At 42.5% G+C, this 27,621-nt stretch overlaps 1 protein-coding gene and 1 non-coding gene across 4 annotated transcripts in view; both read right to left on the bottom strand.

Annotated features, from left to right (window-relative positions):
- golga4 (golgin A4) overlaps nucleotides 1-27,621 on the bottom strand; it is a 220,065-nt gene that overhangs the window by 184,800 nt on the left and 7,644 nt on the right. For 2 of the 3 annotated variants that reach the window (XM_038809826.1, XM_038809825.1), the window contains exons 2-4: nucleotides 22,244-22,345; nucleotides 17,174-17,272; nucleotides 899-982 (exon numbers count right to left, since the gene is read on the bottom strand). In XM_038809826.1, coding sequence (XP_038665754.1) covers nucleotides 899-982; nucleotides 17,174-17,272; nucleotides 22,244-22,345 — 285 coding nt within the window. The remainder of the gene's footprint in view (nucleotides 1-898; nucleotides 983-17,173; nucleotides 17,273-22,243; nucleotides 22,346-27,621) is intronic. The other variant, XM_038809827.1, reaches the window with a different exon arrangement.
- On the bottom strand, nucleotides 16,220-16,335 carry LOC119972997. The gene has a single exon (XR_005462219.1). It is a non-coding gene; the product is annotated as a small nucleolar RNA SNORA35 (small nucleolar RNA).

The raw sequence follows: 27,621 nt of genomic DNA on the forward strand, positions 1-27,621 counted from the left end.
TACTCCCTTTAATTTCAGCCTCCTTCTCGGAATCTCTGACATTTTTATTATCCCTGGTGCTTCTCAATTAATCCCTTAACAATCTTCCAGTTTTTTGGGTCTTGGTCTGCAACTACTTCTTCTGACCTGTTCATAAAACAAGTTATGAAAGCAAGACAGCAGAAAAGAAAAGAAATAGAAAACCACCCTCTCTCACTTCACCAAACTCCCACACTTAACGAACTACCAACTCCATTCAATGCTCACTCCACTCTGTGCGAGATGTAGAGACCTTCTGATTTAAATTCTGCCTCAGCTGTTTCAGGAACTGGTTTAAACCAGATTACCTGTTATCCCCAGTGATCTATTCATGCTACAGCAGTACCACCCACTAGGAGACAATGTTTTTCCCTCTCCTCAGCCCTAAAGATACTTAACCTTTCAAATTTAAACCTTACTAAAGAGCGGATGAGAACTAGCAGCAATTAGCACTAAAATCCAAGGCAAAAGATTAACCCTTAAACTTCCACACTTAAAGCACTACAACTCCACTCACTGCACTTTGTTCTAGTCTCATCCTTGTAAATCCTTTTCCACGTTCTCCAGTGCTTCATGCCATTTTTGCAATTTGGAGCCTTCTCTAATTTGAGAACATAAACCCGGAGATTCCTTTGCTCCTCGACTCTGTTTAGAAGCTTATTTTGTGCCACATTGGCTGACAAAAAGCATAGAATAACCTTATACATCACGGAAGTAAATATTCCTGTGGGGACCTTTGCCTTTGTGAACGCTTGAATTTTAGCTTGAATAATACAATGCGGACTTAGCACGCCTCTGTACAATTCTGGAAATCATTGTCATTATAGACTGTTCATTAGTCTAATTAGCAGATAAAAACATTAATTACTAAAAGTCTCACCTGAGCAGTAACGGAACTGTCATCGTTGAAGTTCTCTGTTAACTTCGGAGAAGACAAGTTTTCTGTTGATGTCTTAAATACATTCTGGAAACAAAATTCAATCAAACCAGAAAACAGTCAATAATAGTTCTCTTTGACACAATGCTTTGAGAAAAATATTGTTGTAATCACCATCTGTCTTTCAGTTGGGCATAATGCAGTTCAAACCATATTTATCATGGTACTAATTAAAGTGCTCTTAAAATCTATTAGGTGATCAACATTTTAAAAGGGATACATTTTTTTTCTTGACATGCAAAGTCCTCTTGGAGTGCAAATGCAGACCCATGAGAAGTTCTGAGGTTGAATTAAATCATTCGTCTTGAAATTTTCGCAAATATTTTCAGCCAATTGAAACTCTGAGCCTATTTAATGCCCAGAAATTCTTAATACATTACAGAATGCTCCACTGCACAAAATACATTTCATACAAAACAGGTTAAAATGAGCAGCAGTTTTAGATATGGGTAGAGTAGATTAGTTCAGTAGTTCTTTTCTTTTGTTAGATGTGACAGTTAATTACAGGACACAAGTAAAGCAAAGGAATAGGACTATAACACTCGCAAAAACACATATGTAATTAATAGTTTTGAACCATTCATGTGGATAACATAATTACAAAATTAAAACTCTATAATTGCCAGATTGTTAGTCTGTTCAGTAGTTAAGGCGCATGAATATGATCCAGTACCTTATGGTAAAATCACACTTGGAGAGTGATGCACAGGACCATTGTGCAACTTTTTCTAAAACCGAAGGACAATTTTAGAAAATACTATACACTTGTCAGACAGCACCGAACTAAATATATCACGCAAGCCTTGTGCTTCCATGATGAAAGCAGTTTATTTGGAGCTGCATATTCTGTGTATTTAAACATATGTAAAAATTTAGAAGTGTTAAAAGATGGCTCTTACTCTGATCATTCTTCAGGTATAAAAAAAGTACACAATGTCAAAACGTATTGATTAGATAATCAATTATAAAACCACTTTAGATCACAAATAACTTGGTACAAAGGGTATGGGGACTGTAATATAGTGGTTATGTTACTGAACTAGTAATCAAGAGGCATTAATTCAAATTCCATCAAAACCTACGAACATTTAAACTCAGTTAAATAAATATGGAATAAAATAGCCTGTCCAATTAATAATGGTGGCCACAAAACTGCCAGATTTTCTTACAAACTTATCTGCTTCACTAATAACCTTTTGGGGAAGAAGTCCGCTATTCTTATCCTATCTGAGCTGCATGACTCTTGGGTAATATCCTGACAAACCACCGCCGTACCCTTTACATTTTTTGTGGTGAGGTGCCCAGAGCTGTCCTTAATGCTCCACTGATGCCTAACTCGAGAGTAAGAGTTTATGATCTCTTTATTTACATTGTGTATCTTATCTTTGCTCTATGTATTTTCTTTCCATGTACGGAATGATCTGTCTGAACTGTACACAAAACAATACTTTTCACTGTATCTCAGTACACGTGATAATAAACAAATCCAATCCAATGATTTTATGCAGTATATCTCTATCTATAAACCCAAGTAAGCCAATTTTGTTGAACTACTTGATCAACTTGTTCTGCAATCTTTGAAGTGTATATGGACACCGCATGCTCATATACACACCATCTATAGTTTACCATTTTTCTCCATCAATCCATCCAAAGTGCATCACTTCACATTTCTCATCAGTGAGTTCCAACTGCCAGCATGTCCATATCCTCAAGTTTACAACTACCCTCATCAGGAGGACACAAAGAGGCTGCAAAGAGATACAGATCTGTTGAGTGAATGGACAAGGTGGCAAATGGAGTATCAAATGAGGAAGAATAGAAAAACAGAATATTTTTCAGAAGGCATGACATTTTTAAATATTAATGTTTACAAAGACTTTCAGGTGCTCATACAAGGAACATAAAGTTAGCAATCAGATATGGTAAGCAATTAGGCAGGCAAATGGCCTGTTAGCCTTGATTGCATGGAGATTGGAGGATAAGAATAAAGAAGCCTTGCTGCAATTATGTAGGGCTTTGGGGAGATCACATCTGGAGTATTGTCCACTGCTTTGTGTTCCATAATAAGGATATTCTTGCCTTGGAGGCAGCACAGCAAAGGTTCATTAGGTTGGTCCATCAGACGAAAGGGGTGTGCTATAAGAGGCTAAGAAATCTGGCCTATACTTTCCACAGTTCAGAAGAATGAGAGGCGACCTCAGTGAAACATGGAAGATTTTGACAGGGCTGGACAGGCTCGACATTGAGGTTGTTTCCTATGGCTGGGAATCCACAACACAGGACACAGGCATGAGATAAAGGCAGGTCATCAAGCACTGACAAACGAGAAATTTCTTCACTCAAAGGTTTGAAAAACACTGGGATTGTCTACTCTGGAGGATTGTGGATGCTCCATTGTTTAGTTTTGATCTCTCAAAGAATCCAGGGACACGTGAGAAAGCAGGAAAGTGGAGTTGGGGGCAGATGATCAGCCATAACTGTGAAATTGCAGAGCAGGCTTGTGTGGTTGAATTGTCCATTCCTGCTCCTTTTCTCACATTGTCATGTTCTTATCATTTTGCCAAGTTTTGTCTTGACTTTTTATAAAAACTGACAAAGGAATAGGCTCTAAGACTCTTTGGGAAGACCACTGCAAACCAACTGCCAGTCAAAATAAAAATCCACTCACCACCACCTTTTACTTCCTGTTACTCGGTCAATTATCCATTCTGGTACTTTTCCTTAATTCTATGAACTTCTTGCCAAGCCTGCTGTCAAATGGTGCTTTGTCCAATGCCTCCCTGAAGTGCATTATCTTTATCCATCTTCTTTGTGACCTCAAAGACTTCAATCAAGTTTCTCAAACATTATTTACCTTTAATAAATCCATGCTGGCTTTCCTTGCGCAGCCCATGCCTTTTCAAACGGAAGCTCATTTTCCCTGATCACGGGTCTCCAATAACTTGCACACAACTGATAGGATCACTGGCCTATAGTTTCCCACTTTACCCTTCTTCCTCTCTCCACCATTCGCATAATTCTGTGGCACTACTCCTGTATCCAACGGGGACTGAAAGATTGCGATGAATAGTTCTGCTATTTCTACCTTAACTTCTTCAGTAATCTAGAATGCATTCCCCTCGGACCAGATTACCAATCAGATTAGCAGTCCATTTTCAAATCAGTATCATTTGTTTAAACAAGAATGGGGACACAAATCTGTGAAACTTCAAACATACCAATTCCCATGGTTCAAAGGATCTTAAGTCATAAAACCTAAAAACAGCTGACACCCAGGATATGCAAAATGTCACAGTAGTCAAAGAGTTTATGCTATCATGTAATATTCTGTGTCTTCTGGCAGTGGTAGCATTGTGGATAGCACAATCGCTTCACAGCTCCAGGGTCCCAGGTTCGATTCCGGCTTGGGTCACTGTCTGTGCGGAGTCTGCACATCCTCCCCGTGTGTGCGTGGGTTTCCTCCGGGTGCTCCGCTTTCCTCCCACTGTCCAAAGATGTGCAAGTTAGGTGGATTGGCCATGATAAATTCCCCTTAGTGTCCAAAATTGCCCTTAGTGTTGGGTGGGGTTACTGAGTTATGGGGATAGGGTGGAGGTGTTGACCTTGGGTAGGGGGTAGGGTGCTCTTTCCAAGAGCCGGTGCAGACTCGATGGGCCGAATGGCCTCCTTCTGCACTGTATGATATATGATGATATGGTGTGGCTTCTTTCGTTCCACAGCAGGTCTGAAGTTGGCTTTAAGGTGTCATTTGTGCTGCATCTGAAGCAGTCACCAAGACACGGGAGATCATATCTTTGCAGTATCACCATAGCAATCTGGTTGCATTTGATCCAAAAAGTGTCAACTTTCCCAGTACGAAAATTGGTGCTTTTGCACAGTTGTCGAACATAACAATCACATATTTCATAGGTGAAGGAGCAGCTTCAAGGTTCCTATAAATACCTCACAGAAACTCTGCATTGATATGCAATTCACCAATGTTTTCTCTCATCATGATTTCAATATTGCATGATATATCCCTAACTATACCAAATAGTTTTGCAAAACAAAACTGATATGATGATTGAATTCATCAACATAATCTTGGCAAAATTAGAAATGTACATGTTCAATCTCCACTTCTGGACTCGAGTATAGAATCTGGACTGATCAATACAGCTCTGTGGAAGATCTACGGCACTGTCTAAAAGGACAATAAGGGCTCGCTTAATATTATACTCAATATTTCACTCTCAGCCAACATCAACAGCTGAGTCTATTGTCCTGGGGAAATCGGTGATTGACCTTTAACAGATGTAGGTTTCAGTTCGGTCTGGTTTTTCCTTTGCACAATGCACAGGCGCTGTGCACTGTCTGTGTCCCAGCTTGACCACAAATCCCATTACCCTTTGCAGGCGGCCATTTTAGGTGGCCACACTGGTTACGGTTCATCTTTTGGATTGTTTGGAGACTTGGGCGGAGAGATGGCAGATGGAGTTTAATCCGGACAAAAGTGAGGTAATACATTTTGGAAGGTCTAATGCAGGTAGGGAATATACAGTGAATGGTAGAACCCTCAAGAGTATTGAAAGTCGGAGAGATCTAGGCGTACAGGTCGACAGGTCACTGAAAGGGGCAATACAGGTGGAGAAGGCAATCAAGAAGGCATATGGCATGCTTGCCTTCATTGGCCGGGGCAGAGAGTATAAGAATTGGCAAGTTATGTTGCAGCTAAGCTAAGAACCTTAGTTAGGCCACACTTGGAGTATAGTGTTCAATTCTGGTCGCCACACTATCAGAAGGATGTGGAGGCTTTAGAGAGGGTGCAGAACAGATTTACCAGGATGTTGCCTGGTATGGAGGGCATTAACTATGAGGAGCGGTTGAATAAACTCGGTTTGTTCTCACTGGAACGACGGAGGTTGAGGGGTGACCTGATAGAGGTCTACAAAATTATGAGGAGCTTAGACAGAGTGGATAGTCAGAGGCTTTTCCCTCGGGTAGAGGGGTCAATTACTAGGGGGGCATAGGTTTATGGTGCGAGGGGCAAGGTTTAGAGGAGGTGTACGAGTCAAATTTATTTACACAGGGGGCAGGGGATGCCTGGAACTCGCTGCTTGAGGTGGTGGAGGAAGATGGGACGAGAGTGACATTTAAGGGGCATCGTGACAAATACAGGAATAAGATGGGAATAGAGGGATACAGATCCAGGAAGTGAAGATGATTTTAATTTAGACGGGCAGCATGGTTGGCACGGGCTTAGAGAGCCGAAGGGCCTGTTCCCGTGCTGTACTTTTTTTTGTTCTTTGTTCTTTTGATCTTAGCGCCAATGTCAGGCAGAAGCAAACACAGTTGTGTCCAAAGTCTGCGACCCATTGACAGCTCAGCAGGGCCACCCCAGTCAGTGTATGAGACGTCCTGTCCAAAAGCAGGAATCTTGCAGCCGGGTATTCTTCGAGCCAGCGGGCAGCTTCTTCAGCCCTGGTTTAAACGTCTGCACAGCCCTCTCGGTAAGACCATCCAACGTTGGGTGATAAGGGGCAGACATGGCGAATCGCATTGTGTTTTGTAAAAGCGGTAATCTCTTTGTTCCATTATTGGTGCTGTGCACCTCAGGGATTCCATGGGTCAAAAAAGAAGTAAGCATGCACTCTATGGTCATCTCTATGGTCACCTGGAACGTGATGGACGTCATCTTGTGGACCTCCAACCACTTTGAGTATGAAGCATCAATCCCAAAAAAAGGACTGGCGAAGTCTGCATTGATGCAACCTCAAGGGCGTCCTGGCCATTCCCTGGGATGAAGAGGCTTCGCCGCGGGAGGTATTTGGGGCTCCTGACAGACAGGACAGCGCTGGGCCAACGCCTCGATATCTGCATCCAGCCCTGGCCACCTAACGCAGCTTCTGGCCAACATCGTCATCTTGGACAGTCCAGGATGTCCTGCATGTCCTGGCTCTCTGGGATTGTCATCCATCAACCAGGACCTGCATCTTACCAGGTTTCATGTCCACAGATCTCTGAAGGTTGCCACTCAAGTGGATAGAGCCGTGAAGAAGGCCTATAGTGTGTTAGCATTTATTAACAGGGGGCTTGAGTTTAAGAGCTGCAGGGTTATGCTGCAACTGTACATGACCCTTGTGAGACCACATTTGGAGTATTGTGTGCAGTTCTGGTCACTAAAGAAAGGATGTGGAAGCATTGGAAAGGGTGCAAAGGAGATTTACCAGGATGCTGCCTGGTTTGCAGGATAGGTCTTATGAGGAAAGGTTGAGGGAGCTAGGGCTTTTCTCTTTGGAGCGGAGGAGGATGAAAGGTGACTTAATAGAGATTTATAAGATGATGAGGGTGATAGATAAGTGGACGTTCAAAGACTATTTCCTCGGGTAGATGTAGCTGTTACAAGGGGACATAACTATAAGGTTCAGGGTGGGAGATATGGGAGGGATGTCCGAGGTAGGTTCTTTACTCAGAGAGTGGTTAGGGTGTGGAATGGACTGCCTGCTGTGATAGTGGAGTCAGACACTTTAGGAACTTTCAAGCGGTTATTGGATAGGCACATGGAGCACACCAGAATGACAGGGAGTGGGATAGCTCGATCTTGGTTTCGGACAATGCTCGGCACAACATAGAGCGCTGAAGGGCCTGTTCTGTACTGTACTGATCTATGTTCTATGTTCTAATTCAGAGTAAAATACTCTGGCTAGCAGAGGGCAAATTGCTCATCATAATACAGCAAAATGCGTACAATCATGTCATCGCACCCTGACAGTGCAGATGGAGGCCATTCGGCCCACCGAGTCTGCACCGACCCATGGAAAGAGCACTCCACCCTCTCCCCATAACCCAGTAACCCTGCCTAATCTTTGCACTAAGAGGCAATTTAGCATGAGCAATCCACCTAACCTGCACCTATTTGGACTGTGGGAGGAAACCGGAGCACCCGGAGGAAACCACGCACACACGGGGAGCCCCGCAACCCCACACACCAGCTAGCGTTAATTCTTAAAACCCTTAGACTGTTTCTAGCTCATGGGAAATCCCAGTTTCCTGAGGGAAATCATTTAACTTTTTAATTTCTGGCAATTTCTTCACTACTTGTCCCCGCAAATGACCCCATACTTGATTTCAGAATGGCAATGGGAAAATTACTTTTTACAGATAAGGGGGAAGGGTTTAGGTACCTGCATGGTCAGCATTTCGCAAGTAAGGTGTTCTCGACCTTCCCGATAGCGCCAGCCTCCTCGTTGCTGTCAGCGGGAGGGCTGGAGAGGGGGATTATTAAGACAATCCATGGGAGGATCCTGGAGGGGGATAGGGTCTCCATGGAGAGGATTAAGGCGAAGTGGGAAGAAGAGTTGGGGATGGTGCAGGAAGAGAGACTGTGGTGTGAGATACTGCGGAGGGTGAATGCCTCAACCATGTGCACGAGGCTCGGGCTGATACAACTGAAAGTTGTGCATAGGGCACACCTCACAAAATCGAGGGTGAACCTGCTGTTTGAGGGGGTGGAGGATGCCTGTGAGCCATGTGGGAGGGGTCCCGCAAATCACATTCATATGTTTTCATTCTACTCAAGCTGGAACGGTTTTGGAGGATGGTATTTACCACAAATTCAGGAGTCTTGACCATGAATGTGGAGTCCGGTCCCCTAGATGCCATTTTTGGGGTGTCGGACCGGCTCGAGTTGCAGGTGGGTGTGGGGACAGATATTTTAGCCTTCACCTTAGTGATCGCTCGTCGATTCGTTCCTCCACCCTGTGCCTCGGTGTGGCAGGGGTAAACGCTGGAGAAGGTGAAGTTTGAGCTGAGGGGGGCGAAGGAGGGGTTCTATCATTCTTGGGGCTTGTTTATAATGCACTTTCGGAAGTCAGTTGCCAGTGACTGGCAGGGGGTAGTGTTTGTGGGAGAGACTGTTTTCTTTCTTATTTTGTTGCGTTTGTTTCTGTTTATGCTTTTTATGGAGAAAATGATAAAAATATGGCGAATAAAAATCAACGATTCTCTCCCAACTCCTCCAGACTCGCAAAGCGCCCAAGAAAAACAAGTCCTTAATTTCCTTGATTCCCCCTCTCGCTCCATCTCCCACCAAGGTGCGCGGTTCCGAAATGTACAATAACAGATCATTGGCGTTCAAGGATACCCTATGCTCTACTCCCCCTCCTACCCCACGCCTCACTATCCCCTTGCACAGCCCCAAGCTCCTTAGCGCAATGGCCAAGGGCTCTGCAGCCAGTGCAAATAACAAGAGGGGGGGGAGGCATAGGGTACCCCTGCCTCGCACCCTGTTGCAGAGCAGAGTACCCCGAGTTCATACTGTTAGTGCGAATGCTCGCCATCGGCTTCTTGTACAACAGCGGTACCCATGCCATGAATCTCAGCCACAATTCCAAATCATTCCGTCACCGCCATCAAGTAACCCCAATCTACTCGATTAAATGCTGTCACTGCGTCTAGTGCCACTGCCATCTCAGTCTAATTTCCCTCCGCCGGGGATAGGATCACATTCAGCAACCTCCTCATATTCGAGAACAGTTGCCTTCACGAACACTGTTTGGGCCTCCCCACTCACCTTCGGGAGACATCCCTTCAGCCTCACGGCCAAAACCTTTGCCAATATCTTGGCATCTACATTCAGTAAGGGTATGGGACAATATGACCCACACTGCACTGGGTCAATCGAAGTCTGCCCCATCATCTATGGCAAGGCACCCCTGCCTATTGCATCCTCAAACATTCCCACCATCAGTGGCACCAGCTTATCCTTAAATTTCTTATAGAATTCAACTGGGAACCCATCAGGTCCCACCCCCTTCCCTGCCTGCATCTTCCCAATCGCCTCCTTCACCTCCTGCTCCCCCACCGACCCAGCTCTATCGTCTTCATCCAATCTCAGATACTCCAACCCGTCCAGGAACTCCCTCATCCCTCGCTCCTCCCCGGAGGCTCTGACCTCCATAGCTTCTTACTAAACTGTTCAATTATTTACTGATCTGCTCGGGTGCCACCAGCAACTTCCCCATCTTGTCCCGCACATGAACTATCTCACTCACCGCCCCCTCCCTCCAGAGCTGGCCAGCCAACATATGCCCTGCCTTCTCCCTGTGCTCGTAGACCGCCCCCCTCACCTTCTCAACTGGTGCACCACTTTCCCTGTGCACAACTGGTCGAACCTTGCCTGAAGCTCCTTCCTCTTGGCCAAGAGGGCCGGCTCCAGGTCCCCCGTGTACCTCCCACCCACCTCCAGAATCTCCTCTGTCAATTTTTGGAACTCCTCTCTCTCCCCTTGTCCACCTTAGCCTTGAACGAAATCACATCCCCCCTCACTATTGCCTTTAGAGCCTCCCAAAACCATTGACTGCCAAACGTCCCCTGTGCAATTAAATCCCACGTATTCCTCACTCACCTTCCCGATCTGATCGCAAAAATCCAGTCCGCTAAAAACCCCATGTCCATTCTCCCCCCGGCCTCTGGCATTCCCTTCTTCAAAACCACATCCACCCAATGCAGAGCATGGTCCGAAATCACTATTGCTGAATACTCCGACCTCCTAACGCCAGCCAATAGTGCCTTCCCCACCATGAAAAAGTCTACCCTTGAGTACACTTTATATAATGGGGAGAAAAACGATACTCCCGTTCCCTCAGGTGCAAGAACTTCCACATATCCACTCCTCCCATTTCTCTCATGAGCCCAGCCTATGCCCTCGCCCCCCATGACTGGGCCAGCGACTACGGCGGAGATCTTGTGGGCGGCACGGTAGCACAGGGGCTTTTCACAGTAACTTAATTAAAGTGTTAATGTAAGCCAACTTGTGACTGTTAATAAAGATTATTATTATACTCCTTGCATTGACCTTCACAGCCATCTTTTCCCTCTGCCTCTTATTGTGTGTCTGGAGGGCATCTTGATTTTCCCTACCTACCCCCTTCAAATACAGGACATCTCCTCTCCTATCACCCTCCTACACCAGGATCTTCAGTGCAGCAACAGAAAACCTTGGTGCACACTCCCTCTTGTGGTTACTGGGAATGGTGTGCTAAATATAGAACATAGAACAGTATAGCACAGAACAGGCCCTTTGGCCCTCAATGTTGTGCCGAGCCATGATCACCCTACTCAAACCCACGTATCCACCCTATACCCGTAACCAACAACCCCCCCCCCCTTAACCTTACTTTTTTTTAGGACACTACGGGCAATTTAGCATGGCCAATCCACCTAACCCGCACATCTTTGGACTGTGGGAGGAAACCGGAGCACCCGGAGGAAACCCACGCACACAGGGGGAGGACGTGCAGACTCCACACAGACAGTGACCCAGCTGGGAATCGAACCTGGGACCCTGGAGCTGTGAAGCATTTATGCTAACCACCATGCTACCCTGCTGCCCCAATATGCAGCAATGATCCCAGCACCCACAATGTACATTCCTCTTAAGAGTTTCAGAGTGGCTTTAAGTATTGCAATTAACCATATTAGGCCCCTTGCTGATGCGTGCAGCCAATGCACAGTGCTGTTTGTGCTAGCTACATGCAAAAAATCATTAAGTGAGTAGGCAGCACACAGTGTGCTCCTTGCATTACACTGAACATGTGTTGCTCTCTGACATCGCAATCCATACGCTCGTTTTCAACACCATGCAAATTAACACCCTACGTACTTTGAAAATTTCCCATTGCAGTTGAAAAGAAAAATCAACCTGGTAACTTTATTTGACAATAATAATATTAAGATTATTATTGAAAATTTCCCACAGCAGTTTGAAAGAAAAATCAACCCGGTAACTTTATTTGTAAAGATTCATCAGAACTACACTGGAAATACATTGCTTCCAAGCCTCTCTTCGTTTCTTTATGTTCTTCCTTATTTCAGTTATTACTCGACCAATCACTTTATAAAAAAAGATATTGTAACCATTTAAAATCAGATTTTAAATAGCTTAATTTATGAAAAGACTTGCATTTATACATATATATTGCATCCTTCACAACCAGCCATCTCAAAGTGCTTTTAGCCAGTGTAGTCACTGGTGTAAGGTAGGAAACACTGTAGTCCATTGATACACAGTAAACTTCCACAAACAGCAATCTGATTATGGCCAGATAGCTTTTTTGCGAGATTGATTGAGGGACAAATTTCAGTCACAGAGCATAGGTTAAAAACTCCCCTGTTCTTCTTTGAAGTAGTATCATGGGATTGTCTCAAAGGGATTTTTAAAAAAATCTTGCATGGGATTATGCTGTTATGAAGAAAGTTACAGGATTTTGACCCAGTGAGAGTAAAAGAATGGCAATATTATTGGAATGGAATTTCATGGAATCACAGGTGGATTACAACTCAGGCCATTTGGCATGCCTGCACTGCCTTGCCAAAAGAGCAATTCATCTTGTGCCACTCCTCCGCCTTCTTCCTACAGCTCTGAATATTCCTCCTTTTCAGATAACAATTCAATTCCCTCTTGAATCCCTCGATTGAGCTTGTCTCCACCACACTCCACAACCCTATGCTGCATAAAAGTTTCTCTCGTCTCCACTGCTTGGATTGCAAATTAACTTAAATCTGTGTCAACTCGTACTCGATTCTTCTACCAATGGGAAAAAAATCCTTCATGATTTTAATTATCTCTATTAAATCTCCTCTCCACCTTCTTTTCTCCAAGGAGAACAGTCCCAATTTGCCCAACCTATCCACATAATTGAAGTTCCTCAATGGAACCCTTGCAGGTTCTGGTGCCCCCATGAATCTTCTCTCCCCTTCTTTTTAGTTGGTAGAAGTTGTGGGTTTGGAGATTAAATCAAAGGAATCTTGGCAAGCTGCTACAGTGCATCTTGTATATAGCATACATTGCTGCCACTCTGTGTCAGTGGAGGAGGGTGCGAATGAAGAAGTTGGTGGATGGGGTGCCAATCAAGCAGGCTGTTTTGTCCCAGATGGTGTCAAGCATCCAAAGTGTTGTTGGAAATGCACTCGGCTAGCCAGGTGCAGCATTCCTTCAGACATCTGACTTGTGCTTTGTCGGTCAACGACATGTTTTCTGAAGTCAGAAGGCGAATTCACATCCTCTGATTTGTTTTTATATGAACTGTATTTATCTGGCTTGTCCAGTTAAATTTCTAGTCAATGGTAATCATCAGGATGTTGATGATGAGAGATTCAGCAATGGTAATGTCCACGGGGCATGGTTAGATTCTCTCTTGTTGGAAGTGGTCATTGCCTGGCACATGTATGGCACTAATGTTCCTTACACTTACCTGCCAAACTCTAGCGTGCTCTTGTTGCATATGGACACCAACTCCTTCATTATCTGAAGCGCCATGAATGGTGCTGAACGTTGTACAATCACTAGCTGACATTTCAACTCTGGCCTTATGATGGAGGAAAGGAAATTAATGAAGTGGTCCACGATGGATTAGCCCTGGATACTTTCTTGAGGAACTCTTGCAACCACATCCAGGGGCTATGATAAATGACCTCCAAAAATCACAACTATCTTCGGCAGCACGGTGGCAAAGTGGTTAGCACTGCTGCCTCACAGCACCAGGAGCCCAGGTTCGATTCTGATCTCGGGTGACTGTCTGTGTTGAGTTTGTACATTCTCCCCATGCCTACATGAGTTTCCTCCGGGTGCTCCTTTTTCCTCCCAAAGTCCAAAGATATGCAGGTTAGGTGGATTGACCATGCTAAATTGCCCCTTAGGGTAGGGTTGCAGGAATAGGGAGCAGGATTGGGCCTAGGTCGGGTGGCCTTTCCAAGGTTCAGTGCAGACTCGATGGGCCGAATGGCCTCCTTCTGCGCTGTTTGGATTCTATCTTCCTTTGTGCAAGTTAGGACTTCAACCAGTGGAGGACTTTGCCTTTGATTCCCATTAACTTTCGTTTTGCCAGGGTTGCTTGGTTTCCCGCTTGGTCAAATGCTGCCTTGATGTCAAAGGCAGTCAACTCTGACTTCATCTCTGGAAATCAGCTCTTCTGTTCATGTTTCAATCAAGATTGCAATACGTTCAGGTGCTGACTGGCACTGGCAACTGAAACTGAATGTGGGTGCACAGGCTATTAATGAACAAGTGCTGCTTGATGGCACTATCAACATCACCTTCCATTACTTTGCTGATGATCAAGGGTAGACTTGACAGATTGTTAATTGGCCTTAGTTTAACGTCTTGTTTTAAATACAGCTGCTCTGACAGTGGTGCACTCAGTCAGTGCTGGATTAGAGTCTGATGAGAGGAAAAATATTGTATCAAAATTAATTTGAAATTATAGTTATCCATTTAGCACTGAAGAGGTTGAATACTTTTGTATCAATCTGTATTACACACCCAAGCTGTTTAGCTGTAGTTGCCATTGTAAGAAGATATCCCACGGTCACAATCAGCCTGGGGCTCATTCTCAAGCAAACACCACAGGTGTTAGCTTTCAAGGCCTGTAATAACAACGTGGGTTATTCTACCATTTGCTCTGCTGCCATGGTGTCTGGAAATAATGGAAGAGAGGGAGGCCAGGATCACATCGAGCTGTTTGTCTACTGTAGCATCCATCCTCGGTAGGAGCCATTAAACAGCAATGATTCCCGACAGGGAAGGTGATGGTTGGCACAAACCAGATGACGGACCACCGAATACAAATATTAGGAGACAGCATGTACGTGTCTTTGTGCTGGTTGGATATTTTAATGGAAGAGGCGGCACATGTTGTAAATGGTCAACTGTACTGATGTAATATGCATGATGTAACCTTAATCGATAGTCATGATTGGACATCGATAACTAGTAACAAATCATCGGTACATGCTAATTTCTTGTAACCGAATCTGAAGTATATTTATTGGTACAATTCTCCAATCAGTGCTCTCTGGCGTGCCATTTAGACCTCATTAGCCCAGTTATAGCTGTAATAAAGGCCTTGTTCATAACTCCAAGAGTCTTCGTCTGATCTCTCGTGAGCATGAGGGTGAAGTAAACTATAGTCGAATAGCTGTATGATTTTCCCCTCAACAGAGTCTCCCTTGATTTTTGTGTTGAAGTCCTGCACTGGGACTTGACACCATAAACTTTTGATTCAGTGGTCAGTCTGTTATCAACTGAGAAGTAGCTAATACACAAATGTTAAAAAAAACACCCGTTTCTGCAAAATGAGCTGAAAACTTGTCTTCTTATAACACAAATTAAGTCCACCTGTCATTGGCATCAGGCATGTAGCACATAGCAGTGTGATTGCTAAAGGATTCCTGCACAGGAAAAAAATACTAATTTTGTGCCATATCTAACTGCAGTTACGTTGGAAAATAGAATCATGGAATCTACAATGCAGGAGGCGGCCATTCTGCCCATCGTGTCTGCACCAGCCCTTACAAAGAGCGCCCTACTCAAGCCCACGTATCTACCCAATCCCCAAAACCCAGTAACCCCCCTTCACCTTTTTGGACACTAAGGGCAATTTAGCATGGCCAATCCACCTAACCCGCACAGCTTTGGACTGTGGGAGGAAACCAAAGCACCCGGAGGAAACCCACGCAGACACGGGGTGAACGTGCAGACTCCGCACAGACAGTGACCCAACTGGGAATTGAACCTGGGACAACTGTGCTAACCACTATGCTACCGTGCTGCCCTATAATAAGCTGATAATTTTGGAAGAATATTGTAGAGCAGAAAGAAATATGCCTTATTTTATTAATCTAAGTGAATAAAGTCAGAACATTTAAATTTAGATGTGCTGCAATGAGAAGGGTAGGTGGAGCATTCAGGTTTTGTCTGGTCATTTTAATGTCAGTATTTGCACATATGTACAGTCTACTGGTTCCACAGTTACCGTCTGACAATTGATCAGGAATGGAAGCCAATCCTTGACGTTCTCTTCATTCAGTTTCAATGAATGCACAATCTTTCTGGATTTGGCCATTCTGAACAATACCGCAGTTGGGTAGGACAAAAGTAGTTGGAATATACTGACAGGAGGAGGTCACTGAGCCCCTCAACCCTGTCTTGTTATTCAAATACAGCATGGTTGATCTGTTTATTAATTCCATCTAGCCGCCTTGGTTCCGTAACCTTTAAACTTCTCCTAACAAAAATCTGTCGATTTGTTTTTAAGTTTCAATGGACCTTGCAACAACAGTATTTTTTTTTGTTGAGAGAGCCCCAGATTTTTATTACACTTTCTGTGATGTGTTTCCTGACTATCAATTTTTTTATTTGAAATTCATTCTTTTTTTTCTCATGTAAAATAGTTTGATACTTTTACAAATTCCGTTCCATAGAAATGATTCAAAACAAGTTTAACCTGTCCCCAGCCTTCGAAAAGGAGAAGCCACAGGTACAAGCTCAGCCCTTCTGCAAACTGGAATTTAATCTCGCACAAGAATGGAAATTCATTCTTAATATGTCAGCCTTGCTGGAAATGCCAGCATTTCTTGCTCATTCCTAATTGTCCTCGAGAAGGTGGTACTGCGCTGTCTTCTTGAACCACTGCAGTCCACATGGCATAGGTACACTCAGTGCTGTTAGGGGTGTGTGCCAGGATTTTGACCCACCGACAGTAAAAGAATGGTGATATTGTTCCACTTTACACTTTTCCAGTTTAGACTTGTGTGGAACTTGCTCCTATCTGCCCTTATGTTTCTGGATGTCAAATTTTGGTAAAGTCATTCCATATCAACAGACATGGTTACACGTTTCCAATTTTATACATTTGTTTCTTTGGATGGACTCCAGCAACGTGGCAAAAACAAACACCCATTATATTCTACCTCGAGCTCAGTCTACTCAAGTTTAAGAAAAAGGTGTGATCCCAAAACTAACAAAGTAAACCTTTGCCTTTTAAAATTAATATACAAGACATACATTTGCGGATATTAGTTACGGCAGCTAATTGTTGAGAGTAACATTTGGTAAAAAGTTTAGAGCAAAGCATACTTTGGATATCTAAGGGTTTCATTGTTTTCTTGGAGACTTGCATCTTTGGAACACTTACCAAAGGATGTCTGTCATGCAAAATGCCATATTTTAAATCCTGGCACTGTATCTGCAAACTAAATAAATATTGTTAATGCCAGGTTCTCTATCTTTGCAAATCCAGCACTGGTTTTCATCAACTTCTAATGAAACCCCTAGATAAACTCAGGGTTAAATGGTCAATGACTTTGAAAGAATGCAAGCATCAAGCAGCACAAACGTCTCTTGCTACACACTTCTCCTCCCCTGCCATGGCATTGTTGGAAGGGTGGGGGACTCACCACATTGATATTCTGCACCTTAGGCCGTTTGGTGCTTTCCAGAGCAAAGATAGTATACTCAGAGAGAAAAGCAGGCTCTGCTATCATCTCGGCCAAGAGCTGTCTCATTCCCAAGCAGAAAAGGAAACAAAATAAAAATATACTTAGAGGAAATGATGCACATATTGTTGGTAAAGCAAGCAGATGGCTATAAGCAAAATCACCACCAAGGAAGGTTCAAACTTAATTTGGTTTCACTGTATATCAATTCGAAGATACATGTTTGGGAGGAAAACTCTGCAGGACAAATAAACAAAAACCAAAAGCGCTGGAAAAATGCAGCAGGTCCAGCAGCATCTGTGGAGAGAGAAGCAGAGTGTATGCTTCGAGTACAAATTGACTCGACTTCAGAGCTCTTGTTATTGGGCAAAAACATCACCTTTTCAGCAAGTCACAGCAGTATTTATCAGTTATAGAGCTAGTTCCAAACAATTTACAGCTTCCGCCACAAATCCCAAATCTGCCTTAATTTGATCCTAATTTGAATACAAGATTTTTTTTTATCAGTTAAATGAATCTATGGTCTGGAAGATGAATCCCAACATGTACGGCATCGACTAAGTCTGTACGTTATTTAAAGAAAAGCTTTGGAAAAAAACCTGTGGATCTTTGTGTGAAGAAAAATAGCATTTTGGCTTGGCTAGGCTAGTGTGCAAATTCATGCCAATGTGTCAAAGGCCATAACTATCTGTCCATAGTTAACAGAAAGCTTCAACTGTAATTAATATTTTGTTTCTAAAAAGGTATTCTTTCATTGGATGTGGACATGTAGGTCAGCATTTTGTTGTCCAGCCGCAATTGCCCTTGAGAAGGTGGTGGCAAGTTACCTCCCTGAATCACGACAGTTCACCTGATGTAGATACATCCACAGATTGCTCAAATATCAACCATTTTCTCCCGTCAGCACATGCTGTTCCATGCAATATGGTGACTTGCAAAGGGCAGGGAGAATCGGGAGGAAAGATGGGTAACCAATATGAAACTCTCAAAAGCTTTGATAAGTAAAATATTGGGTATATAGAAAAAACAAGTTTTAAGTAATGTGACGAATAGCAAATATAATCTCATTTGCTCAAGTTTTATAAAAAGTGTATTTGTCTTTAAATTTCCAAACGAACAAAACTAGAATGTAACAAGTATCTAACCTGGGAGAAAGGGAATGGTGGGGAGAGCAATGTGCAACATAGTACTTTGGAAAGATCCCCTGGCTAAGTACATTAATCACAGTGCACCATGTAGTAGGCCATATAGACCAGGGCCCCAATTAAATCCTCGGCCTGTGCTAATTTAACTTCTATTACGTGGCAATAAGGTGTGTTACAACTGTCTTTTGTTGCTTCAGGCCTATTAACAAATGAAAAAAACTGGTTCAGGTTCCTACTCTTGGTTAGTATCTGACGCTGTCCTTATTGCATGTGTGGATGCAGAGGCAGACTTAGCTTTAATGCTTTTCCTTGGTTGAAAAAATGGCCAATAATTATTGTTGAGTTTCATTTCTGAACAGTGGATCTTTAAGAAGTGTACAATAAAGCAAAACTATTGGGACAGGATGCAAGATCTTTTGCATGACACTTGACAAGGTTTAAAAACTAGAAAACATGCTACCATACAGACTGGCCTGCTTTAATGAGCATAAAATTAGTGCCATTGAGAAAAAGCTCATTTGATTTTTTTATTTACAGATGTTATTGAACTCATCTTAATAAGAGGACACAGAAGGTTGAATAGAAAGTGCCAACACAGCAAACAAATTCCCATTGAGTGATGAGATGCTTTGAAGTTCACATGAAACTGTAACTTAATATGCATTACTTGCATGCAAATTCTTACTCATGCAATGTGGTACACTAGTCAGTCACACCTAATTCACAAAAACATTGATATAATTGATTTCATTAAAATGTAACTAACCAAGTTAATTTGCCAACCAATTGTCTTTTTCTCTTATTAACTTGGACTCCCTTTAACATAATCAATCAGCATCTGTATCTATATTTTTATTATTGATTGACTTTACTCCCTTCAAACTCAAGACATCTCACTTACATATTTATCTTAAGCTTCTTTTCCCTAAATATTTCACCTCTTAACACAGACTTAGTCGAAGTTAATGAAAGAAAGCAAAACATTTTAAACATTAAGGTTAAGGTTCATTCACTGTCAGGTTTTGATAAAAAGCCAATCAATGTTGACATGGGCAAAAAAAAAGTGAAATTTTTTGTGAAAGCTCCAAAGAAGTTTCACAAGTGAAAATAGATTGTCTAAAACTCTGAGTTCTTACAATCTAAATGTATAGATTATGGTTTTAAAGTATTTTAAACACTTGACACTTAAAAGTTTAAGAAAAATAAGTGAGTTTAAACGTCAGCAAAGTATCCAATGAAAATTAAAAATTGGCTCCTTATCAGTATATATAAAAACTAAAATCTTATTTTGTACAATTCAAAATGAACCCAATAAGATGTGTGACAAAGTCCAATACAAGTATCCAGCAAACTTGTAGGGTTACTAATGTGAATAGTTTGCAATGTCCCAACAAAGGTCCCTGCTTTGAAAGGTAACATAGAAAATACTTTATATTTCTCCCATAAATATAACCCTCACAATAACAAAGCTGTACAAAGCAGAATATAGGTACACCCTATCCTGGCAATTATTTAAGTTGCATGTATGAACTTAATATACTGGAAAATAATCCGTATTTAAACTTTACCCATAATATTATTTAAGTAGCGCGTAGAGTAGAATATCAGGGTGTTAATGCTGCAGTGTCTTACTGCAAACGTGCATCATTTCAACAGAAAGTTCCCAAAACCAACCCTTAGTCAGATTTAACCATCATTCGTAATAGAGATGCAACTAATGCTTAGTTAAATACAACAATTCAAAACTCAGGTACAGATCATCAAACCAGTTACCTGTGCAATTTGATACTGTGCACACATCTAGTTTAGTCATTTACACCTTGTTCTGCAACAAGTTTGCACTAAAATACACCATCTTAAATAATTTGATGCAATTAGACAAAATCAAATATTCAAGTACTATGAAAAAGGTACATCCAATATTGTTCAATGAGAATAAAACTACATATCACTCAGCTAGTTTTTAACCAAGCTGCTGTACTTATAACATTTTGATGCATCAAAATATATGTCCAATCATACAGCAAACCAAAAATTATGCATTAACAAGCTGGATGAACGTGCAAAATATTCATGGCTTCTCAAGGAGAAGATTGTTTGATATCCTGAAGAATTTTTTTTAAAAGCCAACTTCACAACTGAAGTTGTGATTGTTAATTTTGCATGGATGAACCAATCTGATTAACTGTTCGCACTACATTTCTTCTGACTTGAGAGCAGTTGCCTGGATTCAAGAACATTCCGTGAAGCTACGGTGCCAGTTAATTGGGTGATTCATTTGACTGCGTAAACGTCTGATCATATATAATTGCACAATCTTCTTTCTCTTCTGCAAAACTGCCATCATAAATGTGTTACTCAGAAGTGATCTTGTCATCCACTGTTGTCGAAGAAACTGCTCGGTGTCATAAAACCTATACACCTGTCAGAGTAATGGTTTAGTCTGCAATAACTCTAGTAAGGAAATGGTCACGTCAAGGTAGAACCAACCAAACATCTTCAGAGTGAAATCCAAATTGCGCTCGGGAAAGTGAATAATTTAGCATAACTTTTCCATCAATATATAAACGGTAATGTGAACAGGATTTAGGTTTTACTCAATGTACTGATACTGAGGACCTCAAGGCAGTGATTGTTAAATAGCAAAATAGTGAAAGTTCCCATGATGGTGGTCTTATTCTCTGCACCTAGCTTATTCTCCAGTCATATTCGGATTAGGGCTAGAGCCGAACATAAAATAAGTGTTCAAGAAAATGTACTTGCTAAAGCCTGTACAGCAAAGTTACATCTCATGTTGGACAAGTCTCGTGGCATAAAACTGAAGCAACAACATAAGAATGCTCCACCTTTCCAGACAGAACGTTAAGTCATACAATCATGAAGAAAGCCATACTGAGGGCAATTTAACTTTCTTCTTCTCTCCTTTGTCCTCCACATATATTTAGCTAGCCTTTGACAAAAATCACAAATGGGTGCTTAATAATTTAATCTTCAGGTTCATTTTAAAGACAGATATACCAACGGTTATCTGCTCTGAAGGGTAACTTGAAATACTTAGCTACAGAAGGGGGAACTACTCCCATGTCTGATATTGGTCTACGAGATCAGAGAAACACTGAGTCAGGTTTTCCCAAACAGCACTTTCACGGCGAAGATTTTAACTGGTCAAAAATTTGCCCTGAGCATTTCCACTTTTGGGTGGCCAGTGGCTACTTTAGTGCAACAACTCCCTGAAGGTGGAGCAGAGAACAGATCGATTTATAGTAACATTGCTGTGCCACCATAGCAGGTATTTACGTGGCAAATCCCAGAAATAGCAAAACCTGTAGTTTGGATTGAGAAAACGATCTACAATGAAACAATTAACTTGGCATCTAAATTCTTTGAATGCTGGAAATCTGAAATAAACTCAGAAAATTGTTGGAAATACTCAGCAGATCAGGGTGCATCTGTGGAGACAAAAAGAGTTAGCATTTCAGTTCTGATGAAGGGTCATAGACCTGAAACATTCACTGTTGTTCTCTCCACAGATATTGCCTAACCTCCTGAGTATCTCCAGCATTTTCTGGTCTCAATTAACTTGACGTTGATGTTCAAACTGATGGACTGTCCCTGCCACCGCGCCCCTCAACAATATTCATATAAATTGAATACTGCTCCACTTTCCACTATAATCAGCTTAATTATGAAAAGTAAAAGAGGCAATAGTGTAAACAAACAAACAGTTAAATGTTAAAACAGCTTACATAGAAATCCTTGTTATGGCATTTGCATAGATGGAAAAAAAAGCATTGGTGCCGCATATCAAATTATCACCAATATATCAAGAACAAAATCTCTATAATGCTTAGGATTATAGACCTAAGTAATTTGGACTTGAATTTACCTCTCTGTCACTTGGAGTGAAAGTTCCTTCATTGTGTTGACCTGAAAAGGAAGACGTGCGGCTTCGACTTCCTGTTGAAGGTGGAGTACGCTTTGGAGGGCCCTAGGGGGAAAAGAGACTGTTTACAGAATCTAACAAAATATAATTAAAAATGTCACTTCTAAGTTTTCAATACTTCAGAATTTTTGTATCAATCATTCCATAAATCTGTCTTTGGGATTCTTTGAAAAAAGTAGAGATTTATTAATTCAGCAATTTTGAGAGCTACATCAAAAAGTGCTTTATATTAAAGTCCGTCTACTATGCTGTATATAGTTATGAAGTGCATACGTCGAAATTATTCATCTCAAATTCTTCGACTGTTTCCAAGTTAATTTGCATCTTTGTGTGGTTGCTGGAATATTCCTACTTCACGAACTTTAGCATGATCCACATTGTGTACTTGATACAAGCGTGATCTACATTGTTTACTTGATACAATGTGATAGACGCATTTTAATGTCCATCACAAACTACAGTATCCAAAAGCAAAATATTGTGGATGCTGGAAATCTGAAATTATCTGAAAATCAGAAAACACTGGAAAGACACAGCAGTATCTGTGGAGAGAGAAACAGGACATGGTGGATGGTGAGTCTGTGGAAAGATGTGTAGATAGTCTAGGTCACATTGAGATGAAAAAGGTGGTGGTGTTGGGAATCTTGAAAAACGTTACCGTAGATAAGTCCCCAGGGCCTGATGGGATCTAGCCCAGAATACTGAGGGAGGCAAGGGAAGAAATTGCTTGTGCCTTGACAGGAATCTTTGTATCCTCACTGGTTACAGGTGAGGTTACAGAGGACTGGAGAATAGCTAATGTTGTTCCTTTATTTAAGAAGGGTAGCACGGATAATCCAGAAAATTACAGGCCGGTGAGCCGAACGTCAGTGGTAGAGGAATTATTGGAAAGGATTTTTCGAAACAGGATTTACTCCCATTTGGAAGCAAATGGACATATTAGCGAGAGGCAGCATGGCTTTGTGACGGGGAGGTCATGCTCGAGTTTTTCTCGATCAAGAAATGAAGAAGATGATTAATGAAAGTAGGGCAGTGGATGTTGTCTACATGGAATTCAGTAAGGTCTTTGATAAGGTCCCTCATGGCAGACTGGTACAGAAGGTGAAGTCACATGGGATCAGAGGTGAGCTGGCAAAATGGATATAGAACTGGATCAGTCATAGAAGACAGAGTGGCAGTGGAAGGGTACTTTTCTGAATGGAGGGCTGTGACCAGTGGTGTTCAACAGGGATCAGTGCTTGGATCTTTGCTGTTTGTATAAATTATTTGGAGGAAAATGTAACTGATTGAGTAGTAAGTTTGTGGACGACGCAAAGGTTGGTGGAATTGTGGATAGCGATGAGGACTGTCAGAAGATACAGCATGATATAGATCGGTTAGAGACTTGGGCAGAGAGATGGCAGATGGAGTTTAATACGGATAAATGTGAGGCAATGCATTTTGGAAGGTCTAATACAAGTGGGAAATATACAGTAAATGGCAAAACCCTTAAGAGTATTGACAGGCAGAGGGATCTGGGTGTACAGGTCCACAAGTCACTGAAAGTGGCAACGCAGGTGGAGAAGTTAGTCAAGAAGGCATACGGCATGTTTGGCTTCATTGGATGGGGCATTGAGTATAAAAATTGGCAAGTCATGCTGCAGCTGTATAGAACCTTAGTTAGACCATACTTGGAATATACTGTTCAATTCTCGTCGTCACACTACCAGAAGGATGTGGAGGCTTTGGAGAGGGTACAGAAGAGGTTTACCAGGATGTTGCCTGGTATGAAGAGCATTAGCTATGAGGAGAAGCTGGATAAACTTAGTTTGTTCTCACTGGAATGACGGAGGTTTTGGAGTGACCTGATAGAAGTCTACAAAATTATGAAGGGCATGGACAGAGTGGATAGTCAGATGCATTTATGCCAGGGTAGAAGCACAACATCATGTCTGGGGCAGCACAGTAGCACAGTGGGTAGCACTGTTGCTTCACAGCTCCAGGTCCTAGGTTCGATTTCCAGGTTGGCTCACTGTCCGTGTGGAGTTTGCACGTTCTCCCCGTGTCTGCGTGGGTTTCCTCCGGGTGCTCCGGTTTCCTCCCACAAGTCCCGAAAGACGTGCTGTTAGGTGAACTGGGCATTCTTAATTCTCCTTCTGTTTACCCAAACAGGCGCCGGAATGTGGCTACTAGGGGCTTTTCACAGTAACTTCATTGTAGTGTTAATGAAAGCCTACTTGAGACTATAAAGATTATGTTTTAAAAAGTAAATTACTAGGGGACGTAAGTTTAAGGTGCAAGAGGCAAAGTTTTGTGGAGATGTAGGAGAGGTTTTTTTTTTACATGGAGGGTACTGGATGCCTGGCACTGGCTGTTGGACGAGGTGGTGGAAGCAGGTGCAATAGTGACGTTTAATGGGTGTCTTGACAAATACATGAAGAGCATGGGAATAGAGGGATATGGGCCCAGAAGTGTAAAAGGTTAGGTTAGATGGGCAGCATGGTCGGCACAGGTTGGGAGGGCTGAAGGGCCTGTTCCTGTGCTGTACTTTTTTTTGTTCATTTTGTGACCACCCGACCCCTTACCCTGTCAAATCATCACTGCCCACTCAGCTGGTGTTGTAAAATGGGTAAAAAGGTGCTTGTCCCCACATTATTTGGCAAAAAGGAAATTGTGTTACTGTGAAAAGCTCCTAGTCGCCACATTCTGGCACCTGTTCAGGTACAATGTGGGAGAATTCAAAATGTCCAAATTACCTGACAGCGAGACTTGTGGGACGAAACCGGAGCACCTGGAGGAAACCCACGCAGGCACAGGGAGAACGTGCAGACTCCACAAGGTGACCCAACTGGGAATCAAACATGGGACCCTGGAGCTGTTAAGCAACCGTGTTACCCGCTGTGCTACTGTGCTGCCCTGATAAAGGAGAACCAGTAGGTGTAGTATACCAGAATTTTTAAAACGCTTTCAATAAAGTGCCACAGAAAATGTTAATAGCCAAGTGCTCATAGAGTTGGTAGTGATATGTTAGCATGGAAAGAGGATTCTTTATTGGGCAAGAATCATAAATAGAGCACATTCAAGTTGGCAGGCTGTGACCAGTGGACTGCTACAAGGATCATTGCTGGGGCCTCATCCATTTACACTCTATATTAGGGGCAGCACGGTAGCATTGAGGATAGCACAATTGCTTCACAGCTCCAGGGTCCCAGGTTCGATTCCGGTTTGGGTCACTGTCTGTGCGGAGTCTGCACATCCTCCCCATATGTCCGTGGGTTTCCTCCGGGTGCTCCGGTTTCCTCCCACAGTCCAAAGATGTGCAGGTTAGGTGGATTGGCCATGATAAATTGCCCTTAGTGTCCAAAATTGCCCTTAGTGTTGGGTGGGGTTACTGGGTTATGGGGATAGGGTGGAGGTGTTGACCTTGGGTTGGGTGCTCTTTCCAGGAGCCGGTGCAGACTCGATGAGCCGAATGGCCTCCTTCTGCACTGTAAATTCTATGATATTAATGACCGAGACAAAGAGACCGAGACTAATGCATCTAAGTTTAATGACCTTACAAAATCAGGTGGTAATGCAAGCTGTAAGGTTACAAAGACTGTAAAGAGTTATCGGGAGGATAAGCAAGTGGACAACAGGTGGCAGAAAAGGCATAAGTGGGGAAATATGGGGATATTCATTTTGGTTGCAAGGCTAGCAAAACAGAATTCTTTTTAAAAGGTGTAAAACATGTTAATATTGTTACGACACCCCAGGCTAGTACGCAGACAATTCCAGCCTCACAGGCCCCAGAGTCCCGACACAACAGAATTAATCAATAATCTGTATAAAGTTTCTGAGGTCTTTGGCCCTTGACTGCTCTAATAACTTACTGGCGCCAGATTCTTAAGTGAAACACAACAACTGCTTATTTATAACAGAAACAGAGACAAGATATGCAATACTTATACCAAAATAACAGCCAACTGATGTACTACTCTCCTCTTCTCCCCCCCCCCCCCCCTGCCTTTTTACTGCTCCACCTCCTACCTAAACACACACCAGACATACACACGCCGGGCGGCAGGTGGAATACAAGAGGAGTAATACAAGATGGAAGATAAGTGCCCTTTCTTCGGATGTTGAAGTTGTTCTTTCAGCTGACTGTCCTTCCAGGACGCAGAGTGATTAAGAACCACCAGTTGGATGGATAACGAGGACCTTCTGGCTGGAACATTTCAGTCCAAATCCCCAGACTGTGGGACTCCCCTCTGGGGAGTTTTACTAATCTGGGCAATTCACCCAGAAGATCCACCTCTGATCTGTTTAATTCTTATTTGTTTCCAACTCCACTGGAATGTCCCCTAGCTTTACCGAGGAAGAAACGGAGTTCCCCTCATGAGATTTTAAAGAAGGTTCTTGAAACAAGGGGCCCTGCCTGCAACTGCTGCTGGAATGAACTTCCTTGCAGGTCAATCTGAATGTAGAGAGAGAACGTCATTACTTTGAACCTTTGCTCAGAGACCATCAGGTAAGAGAGAGATCAGAGTTTTGATCCTCCAAATTCTTGATCAAACCGAAACGAAAAGCAAAAAAACAGTTTCATGGAGTAAGGAACATTCCAGAGAAAAACTTGAACCATGGATAAGACCCGGCAATCTGAATCCGCCTATTGGCTGACAGCGAAGTCCATCAAGATGTGCTATCATCGATGTCAGAGCAACAGCACAGCTTGCTGGAGGCTTTTTAAATTAAAGGTGAAGTCTGTCTTAAAGGCATAGGCAAATTTTTATCCAGGTACAAAATTATTAATGCCAAAAAAAAAGAAAATAAAGGGAATAAACAGGAAAAATATTGTGTAAACAGGAGGATCCTTACAATATTTATGTTCAGAGAGACTTTTATATGCTCGCACAAGGAACACAAAATGTTAGCATGGAGGTACAGCAAGTAATTAGGAAAGGAAATGGTATGTTGATCTTTAGTGCAAGGGGATTGGAGTACTGTTATCATGCCACATTGGTATAGGGTTTTGGTGAGATAATGCCTGGGATACTGTGTGCAGCTTTGGTCCCCATAATGAAGGATTGTATTGCAGGCAGTAAAATGAAGATTCATTAGATTGGTCGCTGGGATGAGAGTTCTCCTATATTGAAAGGCTGAATAAATTGGGTGCAAATTATCTGGAGTTTATGAGAGGTTATCTCATTGAAACAGGTTCTGAAGGGATTTGATATGGTACGCACAGAGATTGTTTCCGCTGGCTTGTGAACCTAAATCATGGAGACAGAGTCTGAGGATAAGGGGCCAATCATTTCGGACTGAGATAAAGAAAAATTTCTTCATCGCAGGGTTATAAATCT

The sequence above is a fragment of the Scyliorhinus canicula genome, chromosome 10 (genome assembly GCF_902713615.1).
Source record: "Scyliorhinus canicula chromosome 10, sScyCan1.1, whole genome shotgun sequence".
NCBI classification, from domain to species: Eukaryota; Metazoa; Chordata; class Chondrichthyes; order Carcharhiniformes; family Scyliorhinidae; genus Scyliorhinus; species Scyliorhinus canicula.